This window comes from Felis catus, chromosome E3 (genome assembly GCF_018350175.1).
Source record: "Felis catus isolate Fca126 chromosome E3, F.catus_Fca126_mat1.0, whole genome shotgun sequence".
NCBI lineage: Eukaryota > Metazoa > Chordata > Mammalia > Carnivora > Felidae > Felis > Felis catus.
Window position 1 is genome coordinate 35950396 of NC_058383.1, and position 23051 is coordinate 35973446.

General features: G+C 41.9%; 1 protein-coding gene across 5 annotated transcripts in view; it reads right to left on the bottom strand.

Moving 5' to 3' along the window:
- RBFOX1 (RNA binding fox-1 homolog 1) overlaps positions 1–23051 on the bottom strand; it is a 2060838-nt gene that overhangs the window by 1188806 nt on the left and 848981 nt on the right. For 3 of the 5 annotated variants that reach the window (XM_045047971.1, XM_023246528.2, XM_023246527.2), the window contains 2 exons: positions 16573–16635; positions 16415–16487 (listed from right to left, as the gene is read on the bottom strand). In XM_045047971.1, the coding sequence (XP_044903906.1) occupies positions 16415–16487; positions 16573–16635 (136 nt within the window). The remainder of the gene's footprint in view (positions 1–16414; positions 16488–16572; positions 16636–23051) is intronic. The other 2 variants (XM_023246513.2, XM_023246510.2) reach the window with 1 other exon arrangement.

The following is a 23051-nucleotide window of genomic DNA, read 5'->3' on the forward strand; positions in this document are numbered from 1 at the left end:
ATGAGGAAGTAGAAAACCACCTAGTGATATGAAAAATCACTTTTCTATTAACTGATAAATAACAAAACTATATGTAGTATTATTTTAGAAATTAGTATTATTTTAGAAAATAAAACAGTATTATTTTAGAAAAAACAGAGATTTCTAAGTATAGTATTAGAAAAACTAGAGGTTTCTAAGTACTCATTTATGTTTTAAAAACCAAGTTTTAAGGCCTATGAGATATAAATTTAAGTATGTGTCACCTTAAACTTAATGAAATTGTTAAAAAGCAAAATTCAGGTGAACACATTTGATTTTTTAATTTTTAAAATTTTATTTTTTTGAGACAGAGAGAGGCAGAGCATGAATGGGGGAGGGTCACAGAGAGAGGGAGACACAGAATCCAAAGCAGGCTCCAGGCTCTGAGCTGTCAGCACAGAGCCCGACACGGGGCTTGAACTCATGGACCATGAGATCATGACCTGAGCTGAAGTCGGACGTTTAACCGACTTGAGCCACCCAGGCGCCCCTGATTTTTTTAACTTAAAAAATTTTTTTTATGTTTATTTATCTCTGAGAGAGAGAGACAGACAGACAGACAGAGAGTGGGGATAAGTAGAGAGAGAGAGGGAGACACCAGAGCAGAGAGAGAGAGAGAGAGAGAGAGGGAGAGAGAGAGAGAATCTGAAGCAGGCTCCAGACTCTGAGCTATCAGCACAGAGCCCAATGTGGGGCTCGAACTGAAGGACCACAAAACCATGACCTGAGCCGAAGCTGGATGCTCAACCAACTGAGCCACCTAGGCATCCCTGAACACATTTTAAAGATCTTACTGGCTTTATTCAACAATTCATGAATTGGGCAGTCTGCAATGTAGCAGATAGAAAGGAGCTCTGAGGAGCTATTAAAAACGAAAGACTTTTACAGGCTGACAGAAGGAAACTGGAACAAGGAAGTTAAAATATGCAAAGAAGGCAAGGTTATGGCAAGGTTGCTTTCCTTTGGGGATGGCAGAGTCTATCAGGCAGAGGACCCAACTGTTGCTACTCAGGTGATTCCCAATTGACTGGCTTAGGATTCCACTTCTGGGAGAGCTGAAGCTATAATTAAGTCTCCATTTGGTGACGTGGGGTTTAGAGTAAGTAACTCCACTTGGGGAATGTTGAGGTGGTTTTTAACACGACATAAAAAAAAATATCTGTATCTCTTTCTGATGTTTTTAATTCAATTTTAAGAGTTTTCAGATGGGTAGGAAATGACTGAACCATTCCATGAAAATGACTCTGAAAAATCAAAACTGAAAAATTATGAAAAATTAGATATATGATATAAAAGACTGCGAGACAAGAGAGAAGTTATGATGGTAAAGAGGGAGATTAACAAAAAGACAGTGAATAAAAAAGTAAAGAGGGAGATTAACAAAAAGTGAATAAAAAACAGACTAGAAATGGAGAAATCTTAAGACAAAACAAACCAACAAATGAGAAGTATTGGATGCAGAAAACAGCTTACCACAACATACAAGAACATACCCTAGGAAAGAGATGTTAGAATCTTGAGAATATCAACGCATGGCATTGGGATCAATAATGAAATACACTGAATACTTTTAGCATGGTTTCAAATGACACTAATATCTACTAAGATGGTCCATGCTTGGTAAGATGCAGCTAATACACTGACTTGCATATGTTCTCCAATTTTATTATTATTATTATTATTTTTATATATGAAATTTATTGACAAATTGGTTTCCATACAACACCCAGTGCTCATCCCAAAAGGTGCCCTCCTCAATACCCATCACCCACCCTCTCCCCCCTCCCATCCCCATCAACCCTCAGTTTGTTCTCAGTTTTTAAGAGTCTCTTATGCTTTGGCTCTCTCCCACTCTAACCTGTTTTTTTTTTTCCTTCCCCTCCCCCATGGGTTCCTGTTAAGTTTCTCAGGATCCACATAAGAGTGAAACCATATGGTATCTGTCTTTCTCTGTATGGCTTATTTCACTTAGCATCACACTCTCCAGTTCCATCCACGTTGCTACAAAAGGCCATATTTCATTTTTTCTCATTGCCACGTAATATTCCATTATGTATATAAAGCACAATTTCTTTATCCATTCATCAGTTGATGGACATTTAGGCTCTTTCCATAATTTGGCTATTGTTGAGAGTGCTGCTATGAACATTGGGGTACAAGTGGCCCTATGCATCAGTACTCCTGTATCCCTTGGATAAATTCCTAGCAGTGCTATTGCTGGGTCATAGGGTAGATCTATTTTTAATTTTCTGAGGAACCTCCACACTGCTTTCCAGAGCGGCTGCACCAATTTGCATTCCCACCAACAGTGCAAGAGGGTTCCCGTTTCTCCACACCCTCTCCAGCATCTATAGTCTCCTGATTTGTTCATTTTGGCCACTCTGACTGGCGTGAGGTGATACCTGAGTGTGGTTTTGATTTGTATTTCCCTGATAAGGAGCAACGCTGAACATCTTTTCATGTGCCTGTTGGCCATCCGGATGTCTTCTTTAGAGAAGTGTCTATTCATGTTTTCTGCCCATTTCTTCACTGGGTTATTTGTTTTTCGGGTGTGGAGTTTGGTGAGCTCTTTATAGATTTTGGATACTAGCCCTTTGTCCGATATGTCATTTGCGAATATCTTTTCCCATTCCGTTGGTTGCCTTTTAGTTTTGTTGGTTGTTTCCTTTGCTGTGTAGAAGCTTTTTATCTTCATAAGGTCCCAGTAATTCACTTTTGCTTTTAATTCCCTTGCCTTTGGGGATGCGTCGAGTAAGAGATTGCTACGGCTGAGGTCAGAGAGGTCTTTTCCTGCTTTCTCCTCTAAGGTTTTGATGGTTTCCTGTCTCACATTTAGGTCCTTTATCCATTTTGAGTTTATTTTTGTGAATGGTGTGAGAAAGTGGTCTAGTTTCAACCTTCTGCATGTTGCTGTCCAGTTCTCCCAGCACCATTTGTTAAAGAGGCTGTCTTTTTTCCATTGGATGTTCTTTCCTGCTTTGTCAAAGATGAGTTGGCCGTACGTTTGTGGGTCTAGTTCTGGGGTTTCTATTCTATTCCACTGGTCTATGTGTCTGTTTTTGTGCCATGTTCTCCAATTTTATAGAAAGAAGTGGGCATATGTTTTCCAACAATGATATACTGTTCCAGTCCATTACATGCTTTATGCTGACTTACTCTTCTCTGAACATCTGGAATGTTCCATTTAATTCACCAAAATAGTATAGTGTAGAGCATTTTCTGCAGCTACCATCCAGCCCCAACACCACCAAGCACTGAGAAGCCCTGACCAGCATCCGTGTGTGGGTGCACTCACATGTGTGCATGTGCATATATGAAGACAGAATGGCAATCTATGCTGTGATAGACATTTTATAAAGGAGAGAACTGATGTTCAGAGAGGTTAAGTAAATTAAGCATAGTCACAGAGTCACTAATGTGTTTTACATTCAATGTTATTCCTGCTGTCCCTAAGAGCATTGCCTATTAATGTAGCTTACAATTGCTACTCAGTCTTTCTAATATACGCTTGAAGCATTCATATGTTCTGAAATCTGGACTTCCCACGGAGAGTGTAAAACCTTATTTATGTCTTGCAATTATTTACCCCCTTTAGTTTGGCTAAAATGCCTCACACAGTGACAGGTACGTAAGAAGCACTTAGTAAATGCACGTTGATTGAATTTAGCTTTTCCCGCCTTATATGTTGCATGAAAGTCTCCTAATATGGCTTTCATTTTCATAGCTATTGATTCAATTATTCTTCCTTAAATCTTAAATGAAGCAGGCCACCCCAGCTCCCAGGCATCCACAAATTAGTGGTGTCTTCATTTGTCTTCCATTTACATCTAACTAAACTAATTATTTTCCTGTTACCTCACACCCCATTGGTGTTACACAAACCGCTGAGATGGCCCCATCTCCTGCAGGCATCACTCGTATCTTTTCAGCAGCCAGTTGTAACACGGGTGACAGAACTATTAAAAATGTCAGACTTCAATGCATGAAAACTTATGTAAAAGCAAACGGTGTCATCTGAGGTAAAACTGGTGACAGCAGCATAGGGGAATGCAGAAGCCAACAGGACGACCTCCAAGCAAACTTTAACAGGGGAAGAAGAAACAATTTAGCCATTCCTAGGACAAAAAAGAAAAACAAAACAAAAAACAAAAACAAAACAAAACCACCTTCATGATTTCTACAGAACTTAGAATATACTGGTGATGGCCACTGATACAGTAAAGAATTGAGCAAATGACTGGATTTTACACAATGTTTAAGAGATGGTGATGATGATGATGGTGGATGATATGATAGGTGGGTGAGTGGATGGATGGATGGAGACACAGATAAGATCCTTGAACTTTTTTCCATCCCCATACTTACAATCCCATGTCAAGCCAATATCATCCCGCCTTCCCAGACTATTTGAATACAGCTCTTAACTGTTCTTGCTTCCACTTGGCCTGCATCCAAACCTTCTTCAGTATAATAGCTAGAGTAATACTTTTATTTTTTTTAAATTTTTTTTCAACGTTTATTTATTTTTGGGACAGAGAGAGACAGAGCATGAACGGGGGAGGGGCAGAGAGAGAGGGAGACACGGAATCGGAAACAGGCTCCAGGCTCTGAGCCATCAGCCCAGAGCCCGACGCGGGGCTCGAACTCACGGACCGCGAGATCGTGACCTGGCTGAAGTCGGACGCTTAACCGACTGCGCCACCCAGGCGCCCCTAGAGTAATACTTTTAAAAACATAAATATAATCACGGTTCTTATTTTTTTCTGATCCTTTGATGGTTTCCCATGGCACTTGTGGTAAAATCTAAAATCTGCCCTCTGATGAATATCTCTCCCTGTCAGCTCTTTTAACACTGTTCCAGCACTCTGCTCTAACCACACCTTCTTTTTCTTCTTCATAAGCCCCAAATGTCTTGCCACAGCCCAGAGACTCTTCCCTAGAATTTCCCAACTTTAATAGCAATTCTTTGATCACCCCGATTAAATTACTATACTCTGTACGACTCTCATAGCGCGCTGTTTATGTCACAGTACTGCCTACGATTTATAATTATACATTTATTTGCGAAACTGTCAGAGAATTTAAGCCCATGGGCTTGGGCAACTTGGTTGTTGTCTTGTTTCCCACTGTGTCCCCAGCAGCTAGAACCACGCCTGGCAAAGAAGAGCATTTCTTGTGTGTGTGTTGAGTGAATGAAAGCCTCAGCCACCTGCTTGATACGGCGAGAGAGCAATTCCTACAGAAAAGGTACGAGGAAGAGAGTCACAGGAATGGTAGGCCAGGTCTGATTCCTCACCTGTGACGACATCCCTGATCAAAACTCTCGCAGGGGGAATAGAGGGCTTGACAAGTACTGCCGATGACTTTGAGCTCAGCACAGTGAGGGTTGGTGCAGGTGTGGCACCTGCAGGCTCTTCAAACGTGTGCAGAGTGTGCCTTCGAAAAGAAGCTTGCAATCTGTGCCAGCCAGCACCATGCAGTGGCAGGACCATGTGCTCGGAATAATAAGGTCTTTTTTTTTTTTTTTACTCTAGACTGAAATAGTTACAATCCTTTTACTACCCCATCTCCAAAATTCCTTATTAAAATATGTATTAAAATTAATGTGAAAACTCACATATATATGTAGACACACATGCACATATATATATTATATAATGTATATATCTCAAAGGCACAATTCAGTTCTTTGCGTGTTAGTCCTTCATCTGTGCTTTTTGTTTTATTTCTCAGGATGAAACTTCAGATAAAGCCCACTGAAAACCTTGAGGGAATGTCAAACGATCATGAGGCTACAGGCATGTTGAGCATCAGGAAACTCAGGGCTGTGGCTCTCAGTGACTCTCCACTTTGCCTGTACTAACAAGAATCTTGTGTGATACACAGTCCCTGGTAACCACGGAGAATGTTGCAGTCTTTCTTGCATAGAGAAGAGAACGTGGCATGAGAACTCTCTAGAAGTGTTTCTCCTTATTTGTACCAGTCATCCATTTAATCTACTTTTTAGAGAAGTAAACTCACAAAGACAAGCTAGACATTAGAGGCGATTTTTAGACATCACCCTCCGCAAATCCCTGTGAAGCCAAAATTCCTTGCCACTATTTCCTTGATGAAATGTACACTCCCATGGGCACTTCTGACCCAGGGTCAGGCATACAGAAAGAGGTCAGTGCAGTAGTCAGAGGTGTGGACCCTACAGCAGAAACCCAGCTCCAAGTCTTACAAGCCATCTGACTCTGAGCAATCCACACAAGGGCCAGATTTCCCATCTGTAAGACAGCAGTAATTAGCAAGACCTATCTTACTAGGTCATTGCGAGGATAAAACAAGGGAATGCACGCAAAATGCTTAGCCCATGGCCAGGCCCATGAGCAGATTTCCAACACATGAGCAGTTTATCTTCAGAACTGCAGAGGACAACACCTGTTTTCCACTGCATAGTCTTAGGCAGGCACTCAGCACTTCCCAGAACTTCCATTAAAAGCTCACTCTTGAAAACATTTTAACAGGGGTGCCTGGGTGGCGCAGTTGGTTAAGCGTCCGACTTCAGCCAGGTCACGATCTCGCGGTCCGTGAGTTCGAGCCCCGCGTCGGGCTCTGGGCTGATGGCTCAGAGCCTGGAGCCTGTTTCCGATTCTGTGTCTCCCTCTCTCTCTGCCCCTCCCCCGTTCATGCTCTGTCTCTCTCTGTCCCAAAAATAAATAAACGTTGAAAAAAAAAAAAAGAAAACATTTTAACAGTTTTGAAGGAAGGGGTTAATTTTATTCTTGTGGGGATAGGGGCGTGGGGCAGAGAGAGGGGTTAAGTTACAACAAGGCAAGAGGGCTTCAAACTGAACTGTAGTAACAGCTTCCTTTCTATTGACTGTAGAACCGAGCTTCCTCTGGGTCCCCGCCCTTCACGCAGCTACCATCAGGCTGGATCTTTATGCTTACTCCCTCTCCTCTCTTCTTCCCCACCAGAAGGAGAACAAGGTCTTCTCTAACTAAAACGGAGCGTTACTTTTGCTACTACCTTTTGCTGAATCAATCACTGCCAAAGTTATGTTCTCAGAGTCCCACTTTCCACCCCAAAGGGCTTTTCCCAAAAACAGCCCTCCGCCTGCAAAAAGGAGGTTTTTTTTTTTCTTTTTTTAAATCTTTACAAGAAACCAGTGGGTTGCCATGGTCATCTTCATTACAGAACAGGAAATTGGGGCTGGGAAAGGTTAAGTAAATTTCCCAAGTTTGCAGAAGTGGTAAAAAGGGAGCCAAGATTTGAATCTCTCTTTGTTTGTCTTAATGTCTTGTGCTTTTCTAAGACCCCAGCTTCCTTTATCATGATCTCAATGAACTACTAGCTGTGACCCACTGGGTGTATTGGGCACACGGCCCAAAGACTCGCAGCTTATTTGTTTTAGCAGTGCACAACGTTTGTGAACTTCTGCCAAAAAATTTTTCAATGTGTCCTGGAGTGGATGGTCCATAAAAATAGACTGATTAACAAGTTCTTATACCTGAATTTATGGGTAAAACAATGGTATCTAAGACTTGAGAGCCAGCAGACACCTGATTTCCAAACTCACAAAACTCTGGTCAAGAAATAGCATCAAAGAGAGAGATTCCAGAACTCCACTGGTTTCAGAAAGAATGTCTTGCGCCAAAATCCACGGATTCTGAAGTTCCTTCTTCCTTAAGGCTTTAACAGTTCACAGAGCAATTATTTTTGTAATCTGGCTTCTCCCTCTATTCTGTGAGTTCCTTGAAGGTAAAGAGTCTGTGTGATTCAAATTTCTAACCCCAATTAGTCTGAATCCTCATTCTAGGCAACTAAAACATAGGCGGCTAAGAGGAGAAAGCCCAAAAGACAAAGGCTATAAATCAACACAGTCCATTTTGAAAAGCGATTTAGCGATACGCATCCAAAGTCATAAAGATGCTTATATCCTTTGACTGTACAATTCCTCTCAGGGGTATTTATCTTTAGTAAGTTACCCTAAGGAACAAAACTCTACAGATCCTGAGTGATTAACTCTGGTAATAATGGTGTTAGTGAAAAGAGCAGAAATGTCCTAGATATTCCATAGTAAAGGAGCAAGACATCACCCTGATGATACACTGTATAGCCCTTAGAATTATGATCGTAGGGAATGTTAGAGCAAGATCAAAAAAAGAAAGCCCAAGCTAAAACTCAAGGGAAGAAATTATAACAGAAATGATAACACCAAATCACAAGCCCATGATGACGACAGCTTTGGAGCACATATCTGGAGAAGGATTACGTGGAAATGTGGGAAAAGGATTAAACCAGCCTCAGGGCAGTAGCACATGCTAGAACAGTTCAGGCACAGGTAAACCTTGTTTCCTCAATGTCTTTAGAGGAGAGTTTGGATTCTGTTCTAAAATGAAAGGCGGGCACTTGGAGCAGAGCCCTGGGTGAGGGAGCACAGCTTTGCATGCAAGACATGGAGATTCCCCTTCCTGAGCCAGACCCGCACCGGCTGTAGCGTGCGATTACGCTCTCAGACCATCTGCTCAGGGGCTGTGAAGGCAGCCGTGTGTCCTCCTGCCTGGACGCCAGGAGGACACCGATCACTAGTCAATCTGCTTGAAATTGCCTCCGATGATTAGTGTGTAATGACTCAGGTAGGTCACGGCCAGGGACATTTCTGTTATTAATGCATTAGCAGCTGTAAATGGGCATTGATTCTGCACAGAGTGCAGGTTTATGGACTTGGTGGGGAGAGTCTGGCCCTGTGGAGTGTAAATGGTCATTGCTGGGGGAGGAAGCACCCCACAAGGGCACTGTACTTTAGGGAAGGGTAAGGAAGGCCAGCCAGCTCTGAGAGGAAAACCCTGACCTGAGAATATGGAGAAGAATTTACATGTGAGAGGGATGACTCTTGGACCTCTCCTACATCTGAGATGGGTCTGATCATATATCCTTGGATTCTGAGCCCAACATATACTTCTGTCTATGACTGGCTAATCCATGATAACCAACACAGCTTGGGTTGTTTTATTTACTTTAAATTTTATTTTATAACTTTACCATAAATTTGGGGCCCCATTCATTTTAACGTCCTCATTCTCAGCAAAGATTCAACATGATAATTTATCCAAACTTACTGGTAAGTGAACGAATGAATGATAACGTTACCAGGGTAAGGATGTTAACTTAAATATCAATGTCATGGCACCCTGAGCTGGAACGTTCCACAATACAGTTTTTCAAGATAATTTATCCTTCTTAAATACAGACACTGAAGTCCAATGAGTGACTGAATTCACCAAAGCTCATGCATACACAGGCAGCCCAGCAGAAGATTATTTCTCAGTTATGTAATTGCTCTGAATAGTTCTCATTGTTACCATTTATTTACCTCTGACTGTATGCCCAGCACACAGTTGGGGTTAGCACTTTCTGAGGCAAGAATCTTCATCTGTGAAAATAACTGCCTGAATTCTAAAGAAATTAGCCACATGCTTAAAAAAATATATTCCGGCTGTCAGCACTAGGAGAAAGTTTATCTTTTTTTCTGTGGAGCTTCTAAAAAGAAATCTGTAGCATCCTTCATTTAGAAAAACCACATTCCTTGTTTCTATAACTTATTAACCAGCCATTCTTGTTTTTATTTGTCCTTTGCAATTTCCAGCTGTTGCTACAGGTTCACTAGTGTCTCAGATGAACAACCTCACATTACAGTGCAGGGTAGAAACAGCAAGTAGACCTAATCTTTAGCTTAAGTGAAGGGATTTAGCAGAAACCCCAAGTCATTGTTTTGTTGTTCTCCTTAGGTCATTCTATTGGGAAGTGATGAACAATCAGGGTGAAGAGAGATTTCAACTCTTAGGTGCTCCAGCGGAAGAGGCCACAAGCAGATGTGCTTTCATTTCCTTTCACCCTATAATGCAACCAACGGATGTGGATCAAACCGTATCAATGTCAGTTTATTATACTCACTTTCTTGTCCAGAAGACAATATGTTCATTTTTGCCCACGGATTGGGGGCTGGGAGGAGCCACTGCTGGCCCTAACTCATCACTCTCTGCCTGGCTCAGATACTTCCCTTCAATCTTCTCTCCTGTGGCCTCATTTCTGTCTTTCTTGTTTATTCACTAAATTCCAAGTCGGAAGGGGTCTTAGTTACACACTATTCCAGTTAAATTCCTTACTGTTATTATGATTATTTAACAAAGAAAGCTAAGTCAGATTGGTCAATGTGTTAAGGATCACGTGGTCACTCCACAAAGGGGCGCCTGGGTGGCTCAGCTGGTTAAGCATGCAACTTCAGCTCAGGTCATGATCTCATGGCTCCTGGGTTGGGCCCCACGCAGACACCCATGCTGTCAGTATGGAGCCTGCTTGGGATTCTCTCTGTCTCTCTCTCTCTGCTCCTCCCCCACTTCAAAATAAATAAATAAACTTTTTTAAAAAGGATCACGTGGTCATAAAGTCAGGCCATTAGCCTGACTCTTGATTTTTCAAAGATTGATCTAGATTGGAAAGTATGGTAAGGGAGGACTGTGAGGGGTTATGGATGACAAAAGAATGGTTTCAAAATGCAAAAAGTGATCATCTTTCACAGCAATAATCGATGCAACTCAAGAAATCATTGTCTCAGGGCTCCTGGGTGGCTCAGTCAGTTAAGTGTCTGACTTTGGCTCATGATCTCATGATTTGTGGGTTCAAGCCCCCCATCGGGCTCTGTGCTGACAGTGCAGAGCCTGCTTTGGGATTCTCTCTTTCTTTCCCTCTGCCTCTCCCCTACTCGCTCACACTCTGTCTCTGAAAATAAATAAACTAAAAAAGAAAAAGAATTAATTCTTTGTCTATGTGCACTTGCCACTTTTGCGGGTGTCAGGGATAGAGTGGTAAGCAAGACAGAGACACATCATGCCTTCAGAGATCCTCTAGTACAAGTGGAGGAGGCAGGAAATGCAGAAGCAATAAATACAATAATTAGAGCATGTAAGGAGTGCTTTGTAATACTTGAGCTGGGTGAAATGATGGAGAATAACGAGGCAGATAGTGGGTGCGACTTCAGGCTCTTTTTTTTTAAAGTTTGTTTGTTTGTTTGTTTGTTTGTTTAGAGAGCACAAGCAAGGGAGGGATAGAGACAAAAGGAGAGAGAGAATCCCAAGTAGGCTCCACATGCTGTCAGCACAGAAGCCCAACATGGGGCTCGATCCCATAAACTGTGAGATCATGACCTGAGCCAAAATCAAGAGTCAGACCCTTAACAGACTGAGCCACCCAGGTGCCCCTTCTCTCTCTCTCTCTTTTTTTAAAAAGTTTATTTATTTTGTAGAGAGAAAGAGAGAGAACGAGTAGGGAAGGGGCAGAGAGAGGGAACCCCAAGCAGGTTCTGCACCATCAACATAGAGCCCAATGCTTGAACTCATAAACCTGAAATGTGAGATCATGACATGAACCGAAATCAAGATTCAGACATTTAACTAACTGAACCACCCAGGAGCCCCAGGGCTTCTCTATTTTTTATCCATGGTCCTGAAATCCAATAATCATACACAGTTTCCTTATAACTTTCATTTTTTTTAATCTTCCTCTGTTCTAACAATAAGGGAGTGAAAGAAAATTGTTTTTCTTTTTTTATTTATCTACCTATACTCTCTTGCTTCACAGTCTCATATACTCATTAAATCAAAAAGATCCCAAGTTCCTTATTCCCTTGGTAGAAGAGGGAAGCGAGGAGGAACAGGAAGGATTTTACTGAGTTGGCTATGCAACAGCTTACGACAGACAAGAGATACACAGATGGAATGTGTGAATATGGATGTGTGGTGGTGGGTGGTCAAGTGTCAGAGCACATGGGAAGGTCAGAAGAGAGTGTATTTTGGTGTGCCCTCTACACCATGAGACTCTAAATCAACTGGCACGAAACCCACCCCAGGCCTGGCCATCATTTAAATTAATGTTCTTACATTGCTCATGCTCTTGCTTCCTCTCCCTCCTGTATTCAGCTGAAGGCTGACCACCCCATTTCTAGCCAACATGCTGACTTTTAACCACTTCCTGAAGGTAATCATTACTCTTTCTTTTCCAGTTCACCCTTAGGCTGTTCTACTCTTTGCTTGCTCCACCTAGTCCAGATTCTAAAAATATCACGGGGTCATACGTCTACAATGAAAACAGGCTTAGTATTTTCTTTACCCTACAAGGGGAATCAAGGAATTAAAGTACACATATTCAACAGGAGGGTCTTAACTGAGATATATACCAAAGTGTACAATAAGAATAAGGAAGGGTTACTTTGGCTGGTAAGACCACAGGTGACAAATTTTGAAGTCAGGAAGTAAACACATTTGCAAGTCAAGAGATCAACATGCTTGGTGGAAATATGTTATCTAGGGATTCTCAAAGAGAAGGCAGAATTTTAGAGACAAACTTAGCTAACTGAACAAGTAACTAGATGATATTCATGCTTGGGGAACAGTAGTCCTCCAACATGTAGGATGGGGTCCAGGGGATGGTGGCTTTGGGCATTAAAACCACAGCCACTTGAGGAAGTAGCACCTAGAGTGATACGCCAAAAGAGGGAATGGAATTAGGGGTTCCAGAAGGTCCAGATCAAAGCCTCACTCCTCTGGTGGTGGGTGAAGAGCAAGACAAAATCGGTGGTGACTGAAGCTTGGGACTGGGGTACCTGGGGACAGAGTAGCATCCAGAGGGGACAGCATAGGGTGTGCTCTGATGTCAGTGTTAAGCATTTGGAGCCCAAAGTGACAGCAGAAGTAACTGAAGATGTGAGGCACATGGGTAGCTCAGTCTGTTGAGCATCTGACTTCAGCTCAGGTCATGATCTCACAGCTTGTGAGTTCCACCCCACATCGGGCTCTGTGCTGATGGCTTGGAGCCTGGAGCCTGCTTCGGATTCTGTGTCTTCCTCTCTCTCTCTCTGCCCCTCCCCTACTCACACTCTTTCTCTCTCTCTCTCTGTCTCAAAAAATAAAATAAACATTTAAAAAAAATTAAAAAAAAAGAAGTAAGTGAAGATGTACAGCAATTTGTGCTGCACAGGACACTGGAATTCAGTCACAGATTTGGAGTCTGTTGCTCTAGGCCTATCTAGGCCTTGACAAAGCTGAAGTCAGAGCTTTAAACAAGAATTAGAGTAGGAAGTACAAGGCAAAAGGCAGCCATCATGGAGATCCAGATGGGTCTACTGTCTAGACTCAATTCTGTTTCTCCCACTTACATAACGCTCCATCAGAAGGTGAGATGTGTCCATCCATCTATTCATCCCCCCATGTTCTCACCCATAGCTATGTCCAGCAAGTACTGATTACCTATTACAGACAATACTTCAGTAGATGTTGTGGCTATAATCAGAGGTTATATGCTCTAATAACCAGTGTATGACAGACACCAACCAGTGAGAACAAACACATTGTATGACATTTGAGGGTCATTAACTCTTTTGTTCAGGATCAAGGGTTCATGTACGGGCATAATGCACATGGAATCGCAGGGAATAAAGGTGCTTAGGGGCCTGGGGACAGCAGCAGTTCACCAACCAATGTCCACACTGGTATTTATCAGCTAAGTATCAGCATGAATGCAAGGATACAAATTTCAGAACTGGCCCCCTGTACTGACAGGGCCTCCAGTCTCGAGCTGCCCCATCCAATGTGATAGATTATTACTAGCCACATGACACTGTTTAAATTTAAAATAACTAAAAATAAACAAAATGATAAACTTAGTTCCTTGGTTACAATAGCCACATTTCCAGCGCTCAGTGGTCATATCTGGCTACTGGTTACCATACTGGACAGCAAAGATAAAGAAGATTCCTACCATGACATAGAGTTCTTTTGGATAGCACTGGACAAAAGGAAAACATTAAATTAATTTTTGGTTAATTAATTATACTTCTGACATAGCGTGCCAAGGGAAGTAAAATCTGGCAGGAAATAGAGATCTAAGGAAGGCTTCCACTGGAACTTAAATTTAAAGGTTGTAGGAAATTAGGGGCGCCTGGGTGGTTCAGTCAGTTAAGTGTCTGACTCCTGATTTCAGCTCAGGTCATTATCCCACAGTTTGTGGGATCAAGCCCCATGTAAGACTTCATGCTGATAGCATGGAGCTTGCTTGGGATTCTCCCTCTCTCTGTTTCTCTCTCTAAAAATAAATAAATCAACTTTTAAATAAATAAATACATAATAAAAACTTCTAAGAAATTACTCTGAAGCTGAAGTTCAACCAGTGACCCTACAACCACCAGCCTGCTGTGGCTCTCCTTTGTGTATACAGATCACAAAGGGATGTGGAGACCTACAATCCTACAAAGACATCAGAATGTGCAAAACAGCTCTGTATCATATACACCAGCCAATCTGTGCCAAAGGGCACCAATGCAAATGGAACATTCTGGAAAAGAATAAACAATGAAAGATAACCAGACTTTGGAAGTAGTAAATGAACATTGATTTTCTAAAGCCAACAGAGACCTCAAAACCCTAACTCAGACCACCATAGGATAGTCACATCAGTGCAGGCACAACGTTAGATGTGTGCAAATTCTAAAACCAGGACTGTTGCTTCCAGTAAAATCCCATGAGGGGCAGTTTCCTAAGCAGCAATGTTACTGGTGAGGCGAACCCAACACCCAGACACACAGCCAATGTAGACGTCAGGCCATCTGCTTTCTTGACCGTGAAGCAACCTCCCAGAACTCGATCTCTGTTGTAGGGGACGTGACCCCTTGGCCCCAGATGTTGATTGAGGTTCACTGCTCCAGGGAAGCTAGGACCACAAGGTAAGCATCGAAATCTATTAGGTACACAGAAATTGGGCAGCTGCTCTAAATATCCCCAGTGAGGAGTTTTTCCATTTCTTCCTTTTTTATTTTTTCTTAAATTATCAGATATCTACACACTGGTGTAGAGCAGCAAATTAATAATTTTTTTTCTCTTTAGACTGCAATCGTAGATATGGAAATACCATATCCAAAGACAAATTAACATGAGCTCCTTACAACGCTGTACTAATTATCTCGGGGACCAGAGCCTCCCCTAGGTTAGAAATTTCAGCCCCAATCCAGGGATGGAACATGAATTCCTTTCTGAGAAGCAGTAATTTGTATCATGTTGAGAAGGTAGAGAGAAAGGCGGGAGGGTCACACATAATCTGAAAACACATCCTGAAACCTTCCTCCTCCATCTCTACCTTGCCTGCTCCAGCACCACAAAGAAGGGAAGCAAGGATATTGCTTGAAACAGAAGAAGATAAAGTAACATGCATATTTAACTTTACACCAAACAGACTTCATGCCAAACAGCCTCTCCTTTCCACTTACAAAACCTTGCAGTTTTCAGAAAACGCTGTAGCCTGAACTTCAAAGGCAATGAAAGATAGATGTGGCATGTAGGGAATTAGACACGAAATTTCCTTTATTATTAGGAACAAAAGCTGTGGGTCTAATCTCCTGTGTGATACAAGCTTTAGCTGATCAGGGTCACAGTGAGTCACTCTGATATTACAAACAGCAAATACACCATCTTTTTCTTTCTTTCTGCCTCCTCCTCCTTCTATCATTCACATATGCAAATTCCGTAGCAAAAAGGGGAGTCATGCGTTACCACTGAGGGCAAAAGAATTCCCTTTGATCAGCCTCTTCCAGGCCTGGAGTCCCACAGTCTCTGATTCCACCTGCCCCTTTATGATATTTGATGTATCAAATTATACGCCACCCATCTCAGAAGTAGAATGTATTTTTTGTAAAATTCTGAAACCTTACCAAGGAAGCTGCATCTTGAAAAAACTAAATATTTCCTTTAGTTAGCCTTTTAAAACTTTGATATTTGTGGTTAAATTATAACAGATTGTTCTTCGCCAGCAGAACTACTGCAGAGGAGAGCTGATGTCCCGTGCACCAACACCAACACCAACACCAACACCTCAAATGCTAGCGTCTCATAAAAAAGGAGTCGGGGAAACCGGAGAAAATACTGCTGGCTTCACCAGAAATAAAGTCCTTGTGCACAATGAGAACGGCAGACAGCAGAAAGTGCTTACTTGCTAAAAACAAATGAAATTTCTGAAATGTACCCCAGCATCTTAAAAGTACAGAATTTCTTTTTCTGCAGTAATTTTTATATAGTAGGACTTGTATTCTGGTGCAAAATGAATTGTTCTTAAATGCCTCAAGAAATATGTGGTCTCACTTGCTGATCTGTTTTTGCTGGCATTTCTTTCTACTTTGCAGGGTCATGCAGCTGGGAGAGAGGGACAAGATATCTCCTAATGAGAAAAGCTTAGGGAACAAATAGACAAGAAGAGCACATTTTAATTTAACCTCCAGCCAGCAGTGGTAGGGTTAATCCCCCAATGCGCACAAACATTTCCTGTGTTCCTTGTGGGGGTTCTGCCTGGCACATCATCCTCTCACCTCTGAATCCAATGCAGTAGAGCAGAAAAGAAAGACACAGGCAGGCAGCACAGTGTTTGTGGGAACTTCAGGCCTGCAGAAGAGAGCTTTTCATCGCAAACACGATCAAAGAAATAGATGTATTTATGTAATGAAGGTTCAAAAGCGGTCGCACTTACTGAATGCTGAGCCCGATCAAGGAAGCTGTAAGTCCCACTGGCATGAGTTCTTTGAGCAGTTTCCTAGGGAAGAAGAGAGGGGGAGACTTGAGTATCAAGGAACGTACTCTCGTATTGTGCCTTAACCTGTCTTGTCATCGTCCTATCTGGCTAACCTCTAAAATGGGCTTTTGATGAAACAGTGTATTTTACAATGATGATGGTAGTGATGATGAAAAGGATTAAGATCAAGTCTTTCAATATATTTTCATTTAATTCTTTCACACTCTGATTAGGAAGGTATTACTATTTTCTCTGTTTCAGAAGAGGAAACCAAGGCTCAGACAGTTCAAGTAAGTCATACTTGCACAAAGTATGCATTAAGGTAGCAGAGCCTGGATTTGAACTGGGCAATTGGATACCAAGTTTACAACAGGTCTGCTATGCACATGCCTTCTACAGTGAGCTCTATGCTATAGGATGTGTTCAAGGAAAGATGAGAGGCCAATCTTTCAGAGATATTATTGCCTGGAGTTAGGCAAAAAGAGATAAACTCTCTTTTCAACTCTAGAACTCTAGGATTCTATAACGGTCAATCCCATGATGGCTAACACTCAAAGTGACTGTGATACAAGGTGTCCTATCAATAATCAATTTCAGAAACATGGCTATCATCTCCCAATCAGAAGGAATAAGATCCATGTCCATTAATATTTAAATATCAAAACCAAATATCACTCAAACTGCAGATGGCCATTATAATCTCATGTAATTCAGTGGGTTGGGGGAGAGGTCATCTCTAATCACAAAGACTTACTGATAGATATAAGAGAGTTAAATGGCACCCTATACTCAAGAGAGTTGATTCTGACCCGTTCCCACTCTGGGGTCATGGGAGTAGCAGAGGTGGGATTGGTTTGCAGGATTCTAGAACCTGTTCTAGTGTTCTATTATTTCTCTCGAGTAGTGACACAGTGTGTGCTCAGATTCAATGGAACTCACAAGTTTCAGAGTTTAATTATAAACAGTATTCACAGATATATGTTTGGAAAATATTCTCCAGTTCTTAATAGCCTTTTAAAAAAATTTTTTAAACATTTATTTGAGGGACAGAGAAAGACAGAACATGACCGGAGGAAGGGCAGAGACAGAAAGGGAGATAGAGAATTTGAAGCAGGCTCCAAGGCTCTGAGCATCAGCACAGTGACCAATGCGGGGCTCAAACTCATGAACCATGAAATCATGACCTGAGCCGAAGTCGGACGCTTACCCAACTGAGCCAAAAGTCGACACTTAACCAACTGAGCCACCCAGGTGCCCCTCTTAATAGCTTAATATGATGGAGGGTTTTTTTTTTTCCAATCTTCATATTTGGTGAGCCCACTGGTGTTGATAAATTAGAGCGTCTGAAAATAGAGAGTGGTTCTAAAATAGCGGAAAGAGAGATGTGTATCTGGAGAAGCCTGAAAGTATACACAGCTGTGAAGTTGTAAGGATGGTGGTAACAGTGGTCATTTATCTGTCCTTTCTTCTTTCCTTCCGTTCATCCATCCATCCATCCCAATCATCCATGACTCTGCTACCTACCAGCTTTGTGACCTTGATCAAGTCACTTAACTTTTCTTTGTCTCAACTTCTTCAACTATAAAATGAGAATCATATAGTGCTTATCTCAACAGATTGAGGTATTAGAAGTTAGTATTTGTAAGGCACTTATTTAGTATTATGCCTGGCACAAAGTCAATGCCATTTAAAAGTTGTTTATTATTATTATTATTGTTATTATTATTATTATTGAAGTATAGTTGAAATACAATATTTTATTAGTTTCAGGTATACAACATAGTGATTTGACAATTATAAAATGCTCACCACAATAAGTTTAGTTACCACCTGTCACCATAAAAAGTTATTATAATACTTTTGACTATATTCCCTACAATGTACTTTTTATCCCATGACATTCATTTTATAACTGGAGGTTTGTATGAAAGTTTATTATTATTTATCAAGCCCCTCTTTATGCCAAGCACTATCCTCTTGGTGCCTACAGTCCAGGGGGAAAGTCAGATCTTGATCAGGGATGGTGGGGAAGACTTTGCCAAGGAAGCAGCAGTGGAAATGAGATCTTCATGATGAGAAGAATGTAACCACAAGAAGTGATAGAATATGATTTGGGAAAAGGACGCAGAAAATTTAGGAAATGAATAGTCAAAGTATATAATTAACTTCTATAAATTCATAGTATGCCTCAGCTGGAGAATTATCTGTGTCCTAGTAAAAATATATTAATGATGATAATAGTAATAGAAACAATAGCAGTAGCAATAGTTTTATTGAACCCATAGTATATCCAGACTTTGCATCAAAATCTACATGTGTCTTCTTATTTATTAAAAATAACGATGGCTTCTTTTGTCAGGTTCCACTTCCTAACTCTTGGGCAACTCTCTCTGGTACTTCTTCCTTCCCTTCGCATAGTCGCTTACATACTCTAGGATCCAGCTAAACTGATGCCTTAAAGACAGAAGGCATCGTTATACCTCTAGGCCTTTGGTCACATCTTTCTTCCTCAACTGCCCTAATCCTGGCTCAATTTCAACTTGTTCTTCAATGTCCACCCAAGTGTGAACTTCTCTCTGCAACTTTCATTGACCTGTCCAGCTGGACTGAATTTTTTCCAGGGGCTCTGTGGTCTTTCACACACTCTTCTATCTGAACAAGAATCACACACTCTAACCCACTGTAGAGCTGGTCTGTTCTGTCTGTGAGCTCCTGGAGGCCAAGGACAATGTTTTACTGATATTTGGTAGCCTCATTGTCTGGCACAGTGCCCAGCCACTTAGCAGCGGCTCACTACACTGGACGGAATCAGCAGTGATTCCTCATCGAACCAAAGTGGTATAGCTCCAAGGAAGGGCACTGAAATTTATTCCAGAGAGAGGTTCTCCCTAAGCAAAACAGCCATCACTGGTGTTCCCATATTTGGTACCCAGATGATAATATTAACTTCTCATCCACATCAGCTTCATGCCCACACCTTTAGATCTGTTTTTAACCCAACCTGCAGTCGAAATGAATTTTATAACCACCCCCCTTACTAATAAGAATCCATCAAATTCTCCAGGCAGATTGTTTTATAAAAGCAAACAAAGGCCGAGAACCATTGTTACAAGGTGAGAATAGAAATGGTCATTAGCAGCAATGGCACCAGACAGTGAGAAAAATCTAAGATGCTCTCTAGAGTTCCAGAGGAGCTGTATATGTTCAAACCAAAACAAAACAAAAACAAACTAAGATTGTCCTGAGTTTGCAATTACTCTTGCAAACTACCTTAAGAGCAATTTGTGACCAGGGAGAATCTTGGGTCCCAGAGGAATTGGGTGGAATTCTCATCATACTGAGACCAAGGCTGGAGCCAAAGGGCTGCAAGTGAACAAAATTTTAAAGGACATCAGAACAAAGTCAGGCAGAACAGAGGTGAATGCTCGCTTCCTGCATTAGCTGCCCTCACCTCTGCACTTTGTCCAAACAGACGCAAAAAATAGCGAGCCAATTACTTCCAAAACACTGGAGATGATGACCCCTGGGTAGGCAGCGTGCAGTTTAACTCTCTCATTCGTTAAATCGGGCTGGTACTGGAGTGTTTCCACTCCCACAGACTGCCACAGACTGCTTGAGGATTTCCCCACTTGGACGACCGCAATAGGCTGCAGAGATCGCCTTCTGTCTCCAGGCTTTCACCTCTAATTCCTCCAAAGAGCTGGCACAGCAATCTTTACGGAATGTGACTGTGACTATATTGCTTGACTATTTAAACCCTGCACTGATGGCTTCCCATTCCATTCAGGACAAAGCCTATACCTTGTGACATAGCCTGACATCCTGCATGGTGTGCTTCTGGCCACACTCCAGCTTTATTTATTTATTAGTGAGCAGGCACAACCTCCCTCTGGACCCCTAGTGTACCAGCCCTGGGGACCTTCTAGTTCTGGATCATACGTGATTTGCCACCTGCCATGGGGATACTGTACATGCTGCATCTTTGACCTGGGATGCTTTTAACACCCACTAACTCCCATTCATCATTACTTTCTTATGGAAACCCCTACTACATGGTCTCAAGAGCCCTTCCTCATAGCACATAGCATGGCTATCACTTAACACTCAGGCACAAATTATTTAACTGATGTCTGGCTGTCTCCACTATGTTAACTGTATGAGGGCAGGGACTATGTCTATCTCACTCACCATTTTGACACCAGCTCTAACCACACTGTTGTGAATATGAAGGTATTCAACATATAGTTGCCAAAGGAAGGATAGGTGGAAGGGAGGAGGGATGGAAAGAAGGTTTCCTCACTGTTTTGCTAACTTTACACAGGCTTTGGCTGACTACACAGATTTTCTGAGTTATTTCCTTCCCTCTACCCCATCTCTGCCTAGCACAGATCTGGAAGTCATGTCTGAAGTATATGATCCTGGCTCCATTAGGGCTGTGTTCAGTAGTAATGAAACCTCACCTGATCTCAGTTCAATTTTCTCCCAGGAATGTGGAAGGTACTCTTCAGTTTTTGCTAGTTCCTAGAACTGAGAACTCAGTAATTGTGGGGTCACCATTCTCTGCCATGTATTCACTGAGAAGAAGAGAATAAGCCAGGCTCTGGAGCAAGAAAAATTGATTTGAGAGAAGAATAGGCAAGACTGGAAAGGCCATGGGAGGGGGATTTCTGGGTGGGGCTGAGACTCACTCCTATGCTGGGGGATAAATATCCACATTCTGTGAGCTACTTTGAGTATGCTTCTATTAACTGTCAACAAAAGAGGTACATGTAAGACATTGGTCTCAAAGGGTGGCATCTCACCTAACTAGGGGGATTCTCTACCAACCCTTCATTCAGGTTAGGAAGCTGTATCTTAATCAGTGATTGTGAGTGGGTACACACTCTCTAACCTTACTCAGGTGTCTGAAGTTTAACTGTCCTAAAAAGGGGTCTCAGGCCACATCAAGCACAGACTAATGCAGCCAGTATCATATGGACTTTTTATGTGCAATTTGGCAATGATGGGGCATGGAGAAGCTAGTACTGACCATATCTGGGATGGGAGGAGAATAAATCAAGATGGGGAGTACAATGAAGTTTCCTTAGGTTGGAGATAGAGACCCTCTCCAAGGGAATCCAGTGACTCTCAGCCATGTAACAAGAGCCTGCTGACCAATGGCAGCTACTACAGGTGGCTGATCAGACCAACCACACTTGGTCATGCAAACAATTCAGTATACCCCTGGATTTGTTCTAGGATCTAGACACCCTGAGCTCTAGACTGAGAACTGATATGTAATTTTACTGTCCATGTGTGGTTTATTTCCTAGGGAGAGCCATAGGTTAAAGACCATCTCCCATTGTGATCACACATAAGCATTCTACACAGCAAGGGCGGCAAGAGATACTTTGAAAGTTGATTCTCCTATATCATCTTTTAGCGTCCCACCGCATCCCTTCAGATGCCTGGTCTCTGCATTGAGTATTCCCAAAATATTCTCTTTTTTCCCCTTGTATTTATTAAATGTAAGTGACTGTGCTGAACAAGAACAAAATCTGAGATAGTAGTTCTAAACTAAAACTGAATGCTCCATGCCCTCTAATATCATTATCTGGTCCCATACCTGGGATTCTGTTCCTTCTCTGTCTGCCAGGTAAACATGTACCTATTCTTCATGTCCTTGGGGAGCCCTTGCCAGGCACAATAAAGAGCTCCCTCTTCCTCAGTCTTAGAATTCCATTAGTGATTCTGAGCACTCATTACTCATAGACAATGGTCTCTATGTTGTCCTCTCCAACGGATTTACATTCCTTAGCACCTTAAAGCCCTAGGCTGTGTTTTACCTTATTTATGAGTGACAGTACTCTATGGATTTTGGACAGAGAATTGGGTTCAAATTAATTCTCCCATTCATTAAGCTATGTAACTTTGGGCAAGCTGCTTGACATCTCTGAGCCTCAGTTTTCTTCTCTATCAATTGGGTGTAATAATGCCCTCCTGAGAGGGTTGGTGTGAGGAGTACACGATGCAATTACCTGGCAGTGCTACTCAATAAATGCCCGAGAATGATGCCTACTTGGTCAACAACAGTCATTCCAATAATAAAAAAAAAAAAAGGCTTAATATGTTTTGCAAAATTTTGCCAAAGTGTAAGATTATCCAGATGATGGCAAGACCAGAGCCAAGGCATACCAATGGCCAACACAACACTTGGCACAAAGTAGGTGCTCAGTAAGATTTCTGAAAATAAAGAACTAATGAAGCTCTTCCCTTAATGATGAAATATAACTGTAGCTGCTACTCCAAGGCTTATATTTGACTTGTTATACTGTCTAAATGCAATAAACATCAATTAGCCTGCCTGCTGCATTTAATTTGGCTGTACCCACCTGTCCAGTAAGGACTCAGGTACAGTATCTGTGACTTCTCCATGGGAAGCTTTTTCCCAGTCTCCC